Raw genomic sequence first — 13,517 nt, forward strand, 5'->3', positions numbered from 1 at the left:
AAGCCAAAGTTTCCCACAAATCTATCATGTACACATTTATTTTTTCAAATAAAAACATTTAAAATAAAACCGAGTTAAAATAATGGTGTATGCTATGCTATGGTATGCTATGGTATGATATGACGAATGCGATTCTATGAGATTGTATGCTATGAGATTCCAATGCTATGCTATGAGATTTCAATGCTATGCTATGCTATGGTGTATGTTGTAAAAGATATGCTTGAACCGACTGTAGCATATAACAATAAAAGATTAAATTTTATTTTGTCCCCTTTGTTTTGCTTACATAGTCGATCATCACCTTGTACTGAGCTTAGGACCGAAAACTTTCCCAGAATATTTCTAAAGATTTTCTCTTTATATTCTTATGTAAAAATTCAAACCGCCATCACGGCCCCACCCTACCACTAGGGACCATGATTTGAACAAACTTGAATCTACACTACCTGAGGATGCTTCCATTTTAATTTGAGATTTCTTGGCCTAATATAGTTTTTGGGAAGAAGATATTTAAAGATTTTCTCTATATATTCCTATGTAAAACTTGACCCCCCATTGTGGCCCCACCCTACCACTTGAGCTTTTCTTGCCTAATAGTTTATAAGAAGAAGATTTTTTAAAGATTTTCTCTATATATTCCTATGTAAAACTTGATCCCCCTATTGTGGCCCCACCCTACCACCGGGGACCATGATTTGAACAAACTTAAATCTACACAACCTAAGGATGCTTCCTCTTTAATTAGAGATTTCTTGGCCTAATAGTTTTTGAGAAGAAGATATTTAAAGATTTTCTCTATATATTCCTATGTAAAAACCCATTCCCCCATTGTGGCCCCACCATACCACCAGGGACTATGATTTGAATAAACTTGAATTTACACTACCTGAGGATGCTTCCATTTTAATTTGAGCTTTTCTTGCCTAATAGTTTTTGAGAAGAAGATTTTTAAAGATTTTCTCTATATATTCCTATGTAAAACATGATCCCCCTATTGTGGCCCCACCCTACCCCCGGGACCATGATTTGAACAAACTTAAATCTACACAACCTAAGGATGCTTCCTCTTAAATTAGAGATGTCTTGGCCTAATAGTTTTTGAGAAGAAGATATTTAAAGATTTTCTCTATATATTCCTATGTAAAAACCCATTCCCCCATTGTGGCCCCACCATACCACCAGGGACTATGATTTGAACAAACTTGAATCTACAATACCTGAGGATGCCTCCACACAAGTTTAAGCTTTTCAGGCCTAATAGTTTTTGAGAAGAAGATTTTTGAAAAATACCAACAAATTTTCAATAATTCTCAATTATCTCCCCTTTAAAGAGGGCGTGGCCCTTCATTTGAACAAACTTGAATCCCCTTCACCTAGTGGTGTTTTGTGCCAAATTTGGTTGAAATCTGCCCAGCGGTTCTTGAGAAGAAGATGAAAATGTGAAAAGTTAACAACAACGACGACGCCGACGCCGACAACGACAGACAACAGACAAATTGTGATCAGAAAAGCTCACTTGAGCCTTTGGCTCAGGTGAGCTAAAAACTTGTTATTTTTTCACTGCATATCATGAACTTTTGTGTTTTTGCGGAACTTTTCTTGAAGTACCCTGAACTTAATGCTTTTATACATGATGAAATAATCTGTTTGAAAAATTTGACTGGGTCAACCTATTTTTGATCTGTCCCATCTTCCGTCTAAAAGAAAACCTCCCAACTCAATACTTTCTCCGCGGATAAGAAAACATTGCTTGACTTAGAAGGATGGATCCGCACCTCCGGGCCGTCAGTCCTACTGTGTGTAACGGTATATGTGTTAAAGTGTGTGATTGTTTGTGACAGTATATGAGTTAAAATGCATGATTATGTGGGGTGTTGCTAAAACGCGGAACGGAAAACGGAACGGAAAGCGGAACGGAATGGAAAATATCATCACGTTTATTGCTTAAAAAGGGTATAGACTGGCCAGAAACGATTTACTTTGTATCTTTTATTTATATCTAATGAATGATTATCAACACGTTGTTGTCTTATTAATTAATATTCATATGAATGTCTATCAATTATAGCATTGTATTCATTCGGCTTTAGTTGAGTACGGAAACGGAAAAATCAAATGTATACGAATTGTGAAACATTAACATGATTAAACGAGCAAATTAGCTATAACTTTTTACTTATTTTTCTTATATGGTATTGCTGGCATAACAGCGTAACGTACGCAGTTAGTGAAAGCGTTTTATGCGTGTTTTGAGTATTTTTATATTTCAAATATGATGTACATGTATATACTTACATCAAAATTGAATTTTCGGTGTTCTAGACGATCTTTTATCATACAGACGATACAGTATCATTGAGATGGAAGAAAAAAAAACCGTAGGACTGACGACATTAAAAATTAAAATACAGTTAACATTAAAATACCCGGTAATTTGTGAGACTAGTAATTTGTGAAACTAGTATTTTTAGCAATGCAATTTTGTTTACGTTTGCATTACTAAGCAGTTGTTTATTCCAACAGCTATATACATATGATCCGAATAGAGAGCTCTAGAAGTTGCCTGGTTTGATTTTCCGATTATATATTGGGACTATAGTCTGTCGATCCCAAAATATTCATGCAGCACATTTGGACGATTTATAATGGAAAATGTTGACATCTTTTCTCCATTTGGAAGTCACTCAGAAGACCTTGCACAATTTTTCAACACTATCATCCGGGTCTGTTGAAGTGCAAAACCCCGTAGACTTCTTTATTTTTAGCCGTGTATTTATACCAGCTGATAAGCTAGAGAGGACGTTTTAAAGAAAGAATAATGAGAATGTTTAATGCTTCTAAAAGAGAATTGCTTGAACCCTGAGGTATATATAAATATACAGCAAAAAGTGAATCGAGGATATTTTGGGACAGAATATAGTGGTCAATGCATGTACTGTTAATTTTGAGGAAATGGATATTCTTGAATAAATAATCTAATATTGCTAATCTTTCAAAAAAAATTAAAAAGGTACTTAAAGTATATCGTTTTAGCATGATTAACAAATCTATGAGGTAAATAACATTAGATAAGATTTTCCGTTTTCCCTTCCGTTCTGCTTTGCGTTCCATTTTCCGTTCCGCGTTTTAGCAACACCCTGATTATGTGTAATGGTATATGTGTTAGAGTGTGTGATTGTGTGTGACGGTATATGTGTTAAAGTGTCTGATTGTGTGTGACAGTATATGTGTTAAAGTGTGTGATTGTGTGTGACGGTATATGTGTTAAAGTGTGATTGTGTGTGACAGTATATGTGTTAAAGTGTGTGATTGTGTGTGACAGTATATGTGTTAAAGTGTTTGATTTTGTGTGACAGTATATATGTGTTAAAGTGTGTGATTGTGTGTAATGGTATATGTGTTTAAGTGTGTGATTGTGTGTGACGGATGTGTTAAAGTGTGTGACTGTGAGTAATGGTATATGTGTTAAAGTGTGTGATTGTGTGTGACAGTATATGTGTTAAAGTGTGTGACTGTGTGTAATGGTATATGTGTTAAAGTGTGTGATTGTGTGTGACAATATATGTGTTAAAGTGTGTGACTGTGTGTAACGGTATATGTGTTAAAGTGTGTGATTGTGTGTAATGGTTTATGTGTTAAATTGTGTGATTGTGTGTAACGGTATATGTGTTAAAGTGTGTGATAATGTGTAACGCTATATGTGTTAAAGTGTGTGATTGTGTGTGACAGTATATGTGTTAAAGTGTGTGACTGTGTGTAATGGTATATGTGTTAAAGTGTGTGATTGTGTGTGACAGTATATGTGTTAAAGTGTGTGATTGTGTGTGACAGTATATGTGTTCAAATGTGTGATTGTGTGTGACAGTATATGTGTTAAAGTGTGTGATTGTGTGCGACGGTATATGTGTTAAAGTGTTTGTAATCACATGAAAGCCACTACATGAGTATGAACACACACGTTTTATCCCACTACATTTTTTCTTCCCACTACATGCACTCGCGTAGTGGGAAGTAAGTTCATTCGGAAACGTTAATTCTCATCGTCCTTGATTCAGAAAATAAAAATCGTACTATGTTTGGGTTTCCGGTGTGTAAGTGAATTTTTTAACACACCTCGTGCAATCCAGAAGAGTAGTTCACACACTTTACTCTATTTGGGTTAAAAAGCGCGCATGCGCGATTAGAACTTCCTGTTGCTTAAAGATGGCGTCAACTGAACTGCACTCAGTAAGTTTATTTTTTACGATAGTAAGGAAATAATTACTTTTTTAAAGAGAGATCTAAAAGAAGACTAAGAAAAGATTAGTCATAACGATTAGAACTGATGAGAGAATCAATGATTACATTAAAGATTAATTCATTGAGGGGATAGTTTTGTTTAAGAACGTTTGCTTTTTTATATATAAAATCCAAGATTAGCAATTATTGTAAGGAATGTTATAACTTAGTAGTATCAATATTTTGCAAATATATTTCAAGAAAAACCAGTGATACGTCTTAGACAAGGACACAAGTTAATTGTATTTTTAAAACAGACAAAATCATTGATATATAAAATATATTTCAGTGGGTTTTTTATTAGTTTGAGGCTTGGTAGAATATAGATGCAGATAAACCATGTCCTATTCACGGGGAAAGCGTGCAGTAAGTGTTTTCAATTATTTGTGAATTGTTCTGAATTATATTTTTATCATAACCGCAATTTTATCAACCACGGTTAAAAAAAATTGGAAAGAAAAATAGGTTGACAAAAATTCTTGTTTGGTTGAAGAGCCTCTGGAAATTTCAAATTAATAATGTTGACATTGTAAATTTACCATTTAATAGAACTCCCTATGCCCCTTCATGGATCTGCACATACACATTATATGACAGTAAACAAAAGAAATGTGCATATCCATTTACCATAGTAAAAATAGATCCTTGTTGAATGATAAGTTATCCATGCCTATGCAATACAATCATGAAAGAAATTTACACAATAGCCAACCCTTCAAGATAAAATTAATATTAGACACAGTAAAACTTAGTGATGCCATTTACTCCTCTCATCACTTGTAAATATGTGAGTGCATTTCAAACCTATACTAAATTTACCTTATGAAGATTGGGATACAAATTGAATGGGTAAATTTGTGAATAAAAGACATTTTGAGTTTAGCTTTAAGCATATTTTATTGACAAATTTATTATATGTATGCAGATTTATAATTACAAATATTCTGAAACAATATGCATGCACCAGCACCATTATTTCATGAAATGCTTTTTAATCAATTTGTATTTTATTCTTTACCATACAGCTTAACAAATGTTCAAAAGAAATATGCTATCAATTTCATGAAACATATATAAGCAAATTTTCATTGTTCTAATGAGCATTATCAATAAGAATGATCAATAATTATATATAATCATATAGAAATATAGAACTGTTGTAGTGGGCTGTGCGAATTAAAATTGGTACAAAATATGACCAAACTGATTGATTGTTATAATCGCAGTATATTACCTTCATATATAAATATATTCCACTCAGTTCTGCGCATAAGTAAAAGTCATAAGAATTTTTTAATTGTAGTTCAGATGTGTATCTAAGATCAAAGGTAAAAGGAATTGCACATGAACTATGGCAAAAATCATCAACCAACATCCCAATGCATAATAGGCAGTACATGTATGTGGCTGGTCACTGGTATTACAATGCATTTTTGTTCTCAGTTTTGTTATGAATTTGCATAAAGACCAGTGTCATTGGCAGTTTCCATATTGAGACTTTGGAAGAGAATATTTCTTAAGAAAGGAAAGTTATGGTCATCATACATGCATCTCTCTCTCTCTCTCTCTATCGATCTATCCATGAAATGCTTCAACTGTTCCTCTAACAATTTTTCCCCAGGAACTCTATCTTGTTCTGAATGCATCCATCATCCAGCCATTATCAAATTGTGAGTTGTAGGATTGATATATCAAGAATAAAATTTGCTTGTTTGATATTTCAGGTAAACAACAACCAAATCACCAAAAAAAAAAAAAAAATTTGGCAGATTATTCCTGTCAAATCAACATTCTGTACCTTGTGATTTACCTCAGTGCTACAACTTGAATAATTAATGCATCACATTTCAAATAATCATGAATTATTTTGCAAGCAATCATTTATCCCATTGCAAATTTAGCTGCATTACTGTATAACTTTTGTGAAATGTATGATGAATACTGTAATATACTTGAAATTTATTGCACACAACACAAACTTCACTTCTTTTAGTTTTAAAGGGAAATATCAAACAAGTGACACTCATTTTAATATTATAAACAACACATGTCTGTAGTAAAAAAAAGATTTATTTAATTTATTCCATAGAAAAAATCATAAATATATTTTTAGCAAACTACATTTGGTAACATGTAATTTACTAAATAAAAAACTAGTATTATAATCTATTTTAGTTTAAAATCTACATTTATATTCTCACCATTTTTATTATGTATAATTATAGTTTAAATTTTGAGAATTGACATGAACACATTTCTTTATGTCCAGCCACCAAAAAATTAGTACTATTGTCACCTTACTTTGTAAAACTGTGGTCCTTATTAATCCATGTTAATATTTATTTTTTAAATAATTTTAATATAACTACAGGGTAACCCATACATTCTGTACAGATCAACCATATTTGTTTACTTTGTCACATCTTAACTGCAATGGCTCAATGCAGTATAATGAAAAGATGTAGCAGGAGAATCAAAATGTATAGTGTAAAACATTCACCAGAGGTTATATATATACAGTATTTATACATGTCGTTTACCAATATATACCACTGTATACAATATACATGTACATATTTACAAACAAACCAGTGACACTCATATCAATGTTATGAAAAAAAAATTGCACGCATGGTTTTAAATTGTAATCCTGGTTGAATTTTAAAAACTTTTAAGTGTTGGTAGTGAAAATTAAGAATATAACAGCCTTTTTAATTGGGAAGGGCTTATGAGTTTTTTATCTTGGTCCATCCAGGAGTCCCTCAAGGTTTGTTCTGGGTAATTTGCTTTGGGTCCTAGTAATAGATCTGAAGGGGAAAAAGCTAAATTCAACATTGGGTTTGTTTAAGGTTTACTTTCTGTTACATTGTCTAGTTGTTACAGTAACAATACATATATAATCTTGATTATTAATACATTTACCCCTTTACTATAAATCCAGCAGGTCAATTTTTACTACAAGTCAACAGGTATACAAAGTCTTACATGCATTACACTTAACTTCACAACTGACCAAAATAAAAATATTCTTATGTCTAAAAGTTAACATATGAGTCTACATTAATAAACTGTCCCATTTCCTAATAGCTGCATGGTTTAAGATGAATTTACTTGGTCATATTTATTTCATATGCATGTATAATTATGATCTTACCATGCGCGGATCCAGATATTTTTTCAACTTGATGCATTTTGATGATAAGTTTACAATGTGAAATTAATTTGTTTGAATTTTCATTGGGGGTGCCCCCCCCCCCCCCCGCCCCCCTGAACGACCCTCCTGCTTTATACCCAGCTTTATACCCGCGCATCAAATACATCGGACCATATATTGTTCGATATTACACCAGATGGCGGTCTGAACTATACGGGGAAGAAGAAGAAGAAGAAAGACCAGTCACATTCGGTATTTCAAAGCTCTGGCCTGAGAATGATCTTAGGGTAATATTCACTTCCTGTGAAAGTGAAAGTAGACCGTATTGCTGGTAGCCAGGTAGGCTTATTATACATGAGCAGCACTGTGAGCACATAGTGACATGTATATTGGATGTTTTGCTTTATCATGACGAAACCTGTAAGTTGTAGTGTCGTTAAAATTACCATAATCATGAACAATGGAAGTAACTTTTTAAAAAATATTTCGAAAATGTGTCGGGGCCCGGATTAGAGTCGATCATTACATATGCACATGTTCATGATCATGATGTTGTACGATGAATACTTATACGTGTGTCTGTATCTGTATCTTGCCATCTCAAACTGTGAACGCACATCAAAGTAGAAAGAACAAAAGTAAGTCGTAACCGCCGCTCTTGAAATACTAGTTGGAAGCCCTCGATTGACATACAGGTAATTCTCGATGGCTCGAACTTTGATCCCTCGAAGTCAAACTGCAGTCCCGTAAAGGCCGTTATTCATAATCTATATTTTTTTACTCTCGATACCTCGAAGTCGCCTTGTATCTCCAAGCGCCATACCTAATTTACACCTACTTGGTCATTTAAATGGCTCAAGGCGTTAGAAGCGGGACCCGTGTCACGGTTTGTTTATTCAGGCGACACTTGTCCTGCAAGGTGATATTTGTTTGGTGATTGACCATACCGATACTTACATGTAGTCTATAATTAACACGAACCGTTTTACGATAATTTGGAGACGCAATGAAAATGAAAAATTGATTGAGAAGAAACAATAATATTGAGCCATGGTCAAATTTTTGAATTATAAAACTGTAAAAATTATGCATATCAGCATCGTTGTCATTATAATGATTATTGCTAAACAAGTTCTTACAGCTGGTGAAGGACCCTTACGGTGGGAACAATGCGTGATACTCAGTTATCACATTTATGACATGTCGATCGCCTCGCAGTACAGTAGTTCTGAGCAATCCGGTCTTAATATGATGCATAAAATAAATAATAATTATGAATTTAATTTTTTCAATAGTTGTTTGTATTTAGTTTTAAAAACATCCAGTTCTGTATATTTTACTGAAAAGAAAAGGTACTTGTTAAAGCACGTGCGTAAGGTTATCACTAAATCAATGGCTTAATCATAACATCCGGTAAGACTAATTTTAAAACCTGTCGGTCAACCCAGAAAATTAAAACCAAACAAGGGATTTAAAATGAATTTCTCCCATGTGATCTATGGATGTGTCAATTACTGTATTGTGTAAGTACAGTTTTTCCATTTTTCTTTTTTTTGTACGTGTACATGTACTGTAAAAATGTATTTCAGGTGCAGATAAGCTTGAATAAAGAAGCAGTAAACCCAATGAAGGTAGATTACAAGTATTGAACAAAATGAGTTTTCAATACAGTATGACTTGACATATCATGTTGAAATACAACAAGTTCTTAAACAAGACCATTTGAATTACAGATAAAGATTTTATAAAGAGCATCCATTTACATATATAATACTGATATGATACATCCAATATGTACATATAATTATACTGTATTTATGATTTTTTTAAAAAGGCGAAGAGAATAAGGCCAGATGAGGATGCTAAATTTTGGTGTCAAGCAGATTTAGACAAGGATGGATTTGAAAAACGATTCATTAATAACACTATAGGTATTAATTGTTACCTTTATACTTACAGGGTTCGACATTAACTTTATAACCCATTGCCTTATTGGTCGAAGACGAAAGTAGTTTTTAAGTAGGACTAATAAAACCTGGCTGTGTCTTGTCAGTTCTATTGGAATGATAAAATGTTCTGCTTAAAAACTTGGTATAATTTACAATTACCGGTATCTACATTTTACTGGAAAACCCTGAGGGCATTTTAGCTATTTAGCATAATGGCCAGTCAATTCAAACCTTATTTACATCATCTGATTTAATGATTAAAAATTTTAATAACCAATAAGTGATCTTCATTTGATTTAACACATTGCTGCAATAGAGATATGGAAGCTTTAGAAATATGATAGACTTTGATCAAACTTGACAAAATTTATAGGAATCTTGAACAAAATATCAAGACTGGTTATCATGTATTTTCATAAATCACAACCATTTTAAAATTGTGAATTAATTTGACTTAAATATTTATATTTATTTATTTTTAAGTTTTAAACAAGATTTTATTTCAAAAAGAAAAGGATCGGACAGCAGGCATTGCCTATTTTATCCATTAATTTGTGCAGATCGGATATTTTAGTGATTGTTCTTATTATATCTGTTTTGACATTTATTTTTGGCAAAATTATAAAATTGCCTGCAGACTAGTAAAACTGAACCAACACTTGTCAGCTAGAATAAAGTACAGAGAATTTGTGTCGAGCCCTGTCTTATAATTGTACATACATAAATGTCATCATGTATTTCTGAACATGTTTAAAGTAATATTATATTTCTATTAATAATTATTCTGTGTACAAATGACAAATGTACTTTGCATGCTAATTATTCCAATTATTAATTTGACTTTAATTTTACAGGATTCGGTGTATTTACAACAGCATTTTTCCAAAAGGGGGCCTTTCTTTTAGAGTATGTTGGCAATCGAATAAGTGAAAAAGAGGCAGAAATTCGAGAGAGAAAACGCAGGAAGAAAAAACACAGTTACATGTTTCATTTCAAATGGAATGGGAAACATGTGTGAGTTTTTGTTTTGATATCGGTATACTTTCTTCTCTTTTTCTCCTATTCTTTCTCACATAATCAGAATTATTACAGTAAATAATTTAATACATGATATTTTAGATTACATTTTTAAATATTTTCAGTGATATGTAATGATATCTGCTTTAATTAGTTTTGGTTTTAATAATAGCATTTTTTGTAATATATCCTGTATTTAACATCAACTTAGATTTTTTTTCAGGTCTCTAAATAATATGTAATATAATATTCATCTTGCTTGTAACTAGTTTGTTGACGTACAACATTACTCTTTCACGAGAGAGAGAGAGAGAGAGAGAGAGAGAGAGAGAGAGAGAGAGAGAGTGAGAGTGGGGGGGGGGGGGCAGTCTTTTGATCCATTTCCACTCGGAAAACTAGATAGTTTTGGGAGTTTTACTAGTAAATAAATGTAAGATTAACTAAGGAGTTTCATAGAATTTTACATGTATGCTGGGGCATATTATTTTAGAATTGTTTTAATTTTGTAGTGTTGATGCTACAGATGTACCAGAAAGAATGTGCCGTTATGTCAATGATGACAAGAAGGCAAATGCAACAATGAAATTGAAAGTTTTCAATAATTATCCAAGGCTGTGTTTGTTTGCTCTACAAGATATACATATTGGAGAAGAAATACGTTATGATTATGGTGATGAGAATGTTCCTTGGAGGCAACACTTTCATGTAATTCTTTGAAAAGATCACTTGATTAAACAATGTGTGCTTTAATGTTTGAAAATGAATTTTATTAAAATATTTTCACAAATGAGAAGCATTTATATAAGTTGAGTGTGTATTACTGAAAACTTTAACTATAAATAATAGGCATACTACATTATGATATATTAGATTTGGAGATTCTGATGGTACATGTACTGTACATGTAAAACACTTCTAGAGCACTTAAAAAGTTAAATGATCAATTTCAATGGCATGCTGCTATTTTATTTTAAAGATATTGTTTTGCATTTAATGTAATTTTTGAAATATGTTTCTAGAAAACTAAGATGGAGATGAAGACAATTGAAGTTACAGGTGAGGCAGTTTATAATTATGACTGATATTTTATCAATGTGTGAAAAGGTTGAATCTGTTTTTATTTTAGGAGTAAGGAATCATTCTTTGAGTATTATAAGGTGATAATTTTGGTTGGGGGATGGTCAAATCCAATAAAGCCCAAAGGGCTTTGTGATAAATTTGACCACACTCTGACCGAAATTATCACCTCATAATATTCATAGAACGATTCCTTAATACTTATATGTATAATTAATATTCCCAATTTGTACACTTTAAAACAACATATCAAAACCACTGTTTTTTCATGTAGCACATGCTGTGTATTACTTCGCGGCACAGCCAATACTATTTTTGATTAGGCTATATGGCACACCCATTTTGTATCACTCGTCTGTAATGAAGTTATTTGGCTATAGGCTTCAAAATTAATTTGTAATGTTATTATAGACAAAGACAGTTGAAAATGTAAATACATGTGTTGGTATACAAAATTAAAGGTATCAAGATACAAAGGTGTCTGATGAAATTCACTGTGACTGCCAGGTTCTGAAAAGAAAGGATATGAGTTCCATGTGAGATGTGAAACAAATCTTGTGTGAATAAATATGTAACATGTAGATGTGTTACATTGAAGAATCCGCACTACATATAGGACAAAATATATTATAAGTACCAAGAACAGAACAACTTATTGTCAAAATGGATGAAATAATTTTGAATGGATACTGTTAGCATTCAGTAAATAATATCAACTCCAGGTTAACATGTTCTGTTAGGTTTATTTTCGAATTCGAACAATAATTTTAATTTTTAATAACTGTATATTTTTTTAAAAGATGATGATGATGATGACCCCTTTGATCTCAAAAAGCCAAGGTTTTCAGAGAAAAAGGTATGGAACAGTATGCTTTATTTACTGTGTATTACCCCCAGTATGTATTGAGTGCAATAAGTGTCCTGTACTGATATCAAAATATTCTAATTACTACATAATGCATTTGACACTGTTAAAAATGTGATCAGAAAAATAGTTATTTTTTCTTATAAAGCATTAAAAAATGTGTACAATGACAATCACAGGGCTGGCTTTAAAGATTTCTTTGTTATTTTCATTGAAAACACATTGAACATGCTGAACCATAACTCCTTATTTGAAATTAACATGGCATTGTATCTTTATAGCATGGTAAATCAGAAGGATGGTCAAGTAGATCATTTTCATTTGGAATTCAGAGAGTTACTTGCAAACTTGAGTGATACAGTCAATGTTGCTTTATATCTCTTAGATTTCAGATGCATACGTAAAGTAGTATGATGAACTTTGTTCAGATTAAATTACATAATTGAAACTCTTTGATTAAACATTGTACACTCAGGTATGTGTTTTTTAAATGCTTATTTATTGACCCAATTACTGTTTTCTTGTAAGTTATAACATATTTTAGACAATTTCATTGTTTTTCATTTCAAATTATATTTATTCTTAAATGATTTCAATATTCAAAGGTCACTTTATTTATACTAAAGTCATTATTTTTTATATATTTTTTTCCTTCAATTGTAGGTTTTACTCAAATATATTTATATTATTATTTTTATTATTATTTATTTTTTGGAAGGGGGGGGGGGGAATGAGTAACAAAGAATTTTGATGTCAGATCTGATTAATTTTTCTCTGAACCTTAGGTATGGTGTAATATCAGATTGAATAGTTATACCTGTGCAAGCTAGTTTTCTTTTTACATCATTCATTGAACATTATTTCTTGTTATGACATTTCATTTGTGATCAAATGATATCTTAAGCTACAAAATTTATTTAACATTTTGAAACAGTTCAGTTCGTTGATTTTTTTCATTTTATTTTTATACCTTAAATTTAATTTGCATGTTATTTGGATTACGAATACACCTGTAATTTTCTTTACTGATTTAGAAGAAAATCTTCATTTAAATATTTGTTTTACTTTTAATGTTTACTTTTAGGAACAATGCCAAAGCAAGGCCAAAGTCAGTTGCATGCTGGAAATGATAGACTTAGTGATGATGATGACATAGATGAGGATGCTCTTTCTG

The 13,517-nt window shown here is 31.9% G+C and overlaps 1 protein-coding gene across 4 annotated transcripts; it reads left to right on the forward strand.

Annotated features, from left to right (window-relative positions):
* Positions 1–3,924: 3,924 nt before the first annotated feature.
* On the forward strand, positions 3,925–13,517 carry LOC128170733 (N-lysine methyltransferase KMT5A-A-like). 4 transcript variants are annotated; one of them, XM_052836514.1, is made up of 9 exons: positions 3,925–4,230; positions 4,586–4,647; positions 9,025–9,066; positions 9,270–9,366; positions 10,239–10,398; positions 10,911–11,106; positions 11,421–11,457; positions 12,279–12,334; positions 13,428–13,517. In XM_052836514.1, exons 2-9 carry the CDS (start codon positions 4,621–4,623, stop codon positions 13,497–13,499), a joined length of 687 nt encoding a protein of 228 aa, XP_052692474.1. In that variant the 5' UTR covers positions 3,925–4,230; positions 4,586–4,620; the 3' UTR covers positions 13,500–13,517. The 4 variants fall into 4 exon arrangements, with proteins under 4 accessions (XP_052692474.1, XP_052692472.1, XP_052692471.1 ...); XM_052836512.1 differs by having other exon boundaries at positions 3,925–4,647; XM_052836511.1 differs by lacking the exons at positions 3,925–4,230; positions 4,586–4,647 and adding an exon at positions 7,554–7,855.

The sequence above is a fragment of the Crassostrea angulata genome, chromosome 2 (assembly GCF_025612915.1).
Source record: "Crassostrea angulata isolate pt1a10 chromosome 2, ASM2561291v2, whole genome shotgun sequence".
Taxonomy (NCBI): Eukaryota; Metazoa; Mollusca; class Bivalvia; order Ostreida; family Ostreidae; genus Magallana; species Magallana angulata.

Coding starts and splice junctions, on each gene's coding strand:
- LOC128170733 (XM_052836510.1), top strand. CDS start 8,938: ATGTGTCAATTACTGTATTGTGTAAGTACAGTTTTTCCATTTTTCTTT. Junction 9,367..10,238: donor ATTCATTAATAACACTATAG/GTATTAATTGTT, acceptor TTAATTTTACAG/GATTCGGTGTATTTACAACA. Junction 11,107..11,420: donor CTTGGAGGCAACACTTTCAT/GTAATTCTTTGA, acceptor ATATGTTTCTAG/AAAACTAAGATGGAGATGAA.